At 43.6% G+C, this 2,699-nt stretch overlaps 1 protein-coding gene across 1 annotated transcript; it reads left to right on the forward strand.

Annotated features, from left to right (window-relative positions):
- Positions 1-239: 239 nt before the first annotated feature.
- LOC115981231 lies at positions 240-884 on the forward strand. Its single transcript, XM_031103394.1, has one exon. It carries the CDS (start codon positions 240-242, stop codon positions 882-884), a length of 645 nt encoding a protein of 214 aa, XP_030959254.1.
- Positions 885-2,699: the final 1,815 nt, after the last annotated feature.

A 2,699-nucleotide genomic window follows, 5' to 3' on the forward strand; every position in this document is an offset into this window, starting at 1 on the left:
TTAGTAACCGTTACGAAATAGGATAGGAGAAAGTGTATTAGAATATGTTAGGTATTTAAAACTGATTTTTTTTTTTAAATTATTGTAGATAAAATTAAAACTAACTAAAATAGTAAAATGAAACTTATAAATAGTATTAAAATGTTCAGTAGAGTAGAGTGCAATAGAGATGTGTCCTAAGTTTAATCGGTAAGTTCCTCACCTGCAAACCCTTTAATAAAAGAGCTGCTCTAAGCACAATGAAGAGGGCGTGGGGATTGGAAAATAAAGTACAGGTTGTGGATGTCGGAGCAAACCTTTTTCAGTTCAAGTTTCCGATTGAATTTGATTTGGAAAGGGTTTTGAAGAATGGGTCGTGGACTTTCGATAACCAAGCTCTATTACTAGTTCGATGGAGAGTTGGGATGACCGCTAGCAATGTCAAGTTTGAGTCTGCGTCATTTTGGGTGCAAATCTGGGGAGCCCCGTTTGACATGGTCTCTCCAAAAGTAGCAAAGGAAATAGGGAGTCGGTTGGGAGTTGTTGAAGAAGTGGAGAAGAGGCTGAAACATGATACTCCAGGCATGTTTATGAGAGTAAAGGCGGCGCTGCCTATATCAAAACCGCTTCGGAGAGGGGTGTTTGTTGCTGGATCAAATGGACAGAGGACATGGGTTTCATTTAGGTACGAAAGGCTTGCTCTGTTTTGCCATCACTGTGGTTTGCTTGGCCACGACCTCAAGCATTGTGCTCCACACTTCGCGATAACAAAGGGAGGTAGAGAAGTTCCTTGCCAGTATGGGGAATGGCTGAAGGCCTCAGGGAGTTGTGGTCGGTCTCCAAATCGGCGAGACCAAGGTCGTGAGGCAGATGACATAGGGAACACTGAGAGGAGAACAATGTAGCAACATCAGAATGAGTTGTTTGGGATGGCAAACGATGGCAGCAGGGATGAGTCAGAGATCAGGGATGAAGGAGATATGCGCTTTAATGAGGCTAACGTGAATCAGGGGTCTGGTCCGGAAGTATCGCTGGCGTATCCTGTGAATCAGGCAGTGCAGAGTACGAACAAAGATGTGATGGAGAAGAACACGTCGGATGGTTTGGTTGGGCCAGACTTGGATAGGCTGAAAGCATCAGATGGGCCTATAGATGAAAGTGGGAAAAATAAGTCTCAAGGAGTTGAGAAGCAACGGACATGGACCAGGCGAGCCCGCATGGATTATGGGCCTATGGAGAACTTAAAGGAGAATGCAAAGCTAACTCTGGGCAAACGAATGAACACAACACAGCAGCAGGCGGGAGGTGATAGTCCGGAAGAGCAAACAGGTAAGAAATTAAAAACTGATATTGCTCCACATTCAACTGAAGCGGCGGGGGTGTCAGAACACCTCTGCCGAGCGCAATGAGGTTTTTAAGTTGGAATTTCCAAGGGCTTGGGAACCTTTGGACAGTTCGAAGCCTTCATGATATGGTGAGGGATCAAGCTCCCACTGTTTGCTTTCTTATGGAAACTAGACTTGACAAAGAAAGGTTTATGCATCATTGTAGAGAGTTAGCTTATCCAAATAAATTGATCGTTAAAAAACCTGATTCTGGTGGTGGGTTAGCATTAGTTTGGAAAGAAGAGACTAGGCTAGAGGTGATAAATTACACTGATAATCATGTTCTAGCAAAAGTAGTGGAGGATAATGGCTTCCAATGGTTTTTAACGGGGTTTTATGGCTGGCCGGAAGCAAATAAAAAACGTAAGTCATGGGCACTTTTAAGACACATTTCTTCTTTTGTTGATGGCCCGTGGTGTTGTGTTGGTGATTTTAACGCGTTCTTACACGCTTCTGAAAAACTTAGCACCCACCCACCATCGGTTAAACAGATGGAAGAGTTTGGGGCTGCCTTGGAAGAGTGTAATTTGATTGACTTGGGTTTTTGTGGTTATAAATTCACTTGGAATAACAAACGGCCTGGTGCAGCAAATACTAGAGAAAGGCTTGATAGAGCAGTCGCAAACAAGGAGTGGCGTGATATGTTTCCGGTAAGCTGTGTGTCTCATATTTTTTCACATGCTTCGGATCATATGCCGCTAATTTTACAGACAGGAACGGATAATAATTTCCATGGTAGAATAGCTAGAGGCTTTAAATTTGAAGAACGGTGGCTTTTAGAGGAGGATTGTGGAAATGTGGTTGATGAAGCGTGGGCTCAGATGGGTGGGGCCGGTTCTCCTATGGCCACTGTTAGTGCTAAAATTACTCACTGTGGGGCTGTTTTAGATGCGTGGGGGTCGTCGAGGACAAAGCCTGAGGTGGCGGAAATAAAAAGATTGAAAAAAGTGCTTGAAAGGCTTCATAATGGCGTTCAAAACGAAGTGACCAGGTTTGAGTTTTTGGCAGCCAGTAAACAGCTCGATGATCTTTTGCTTAAGCAAGAGCTTTATTGGGCTCAACGGTCCCGGCTGGCTTGGTTGAAGTCTGGGGACAAAAACACAAAATTTTTTCACTCTAAGGCCTCGCAACGATGTCGTAGAAATTTCATACAGGGGATAAAAAATTCTGAGGGGGTGTGGGTTGATAGGATTGAGGATGTGGCTGGGGTGGCAGTCCAATATTTTGAAAATTTGTTTTCGGCTGGGGAAAGTCATAGAGTGGAGGAATGTCTTAATGCAGTTAATCACAAGATGTCTCCTAATATGCTAAATATTTTATCAGGAGAGTTTAGTG

This window comes from Quercus lobata, chromosome 3 (assembly GCF_001633185.2).
Source record: "Quercus lobata isolate SW786 chromosome 3, ValleyOak3.0 Primary Assembly, whole genome shotgun sequence".
Classification (NCBI taxonomy): domain Eukaryota; kingdom Viridiplantae; phylum Streptophyta; class Magnoliopsida; order Fagales; family Fagaceae; genus Quercus; species Quercus lobata.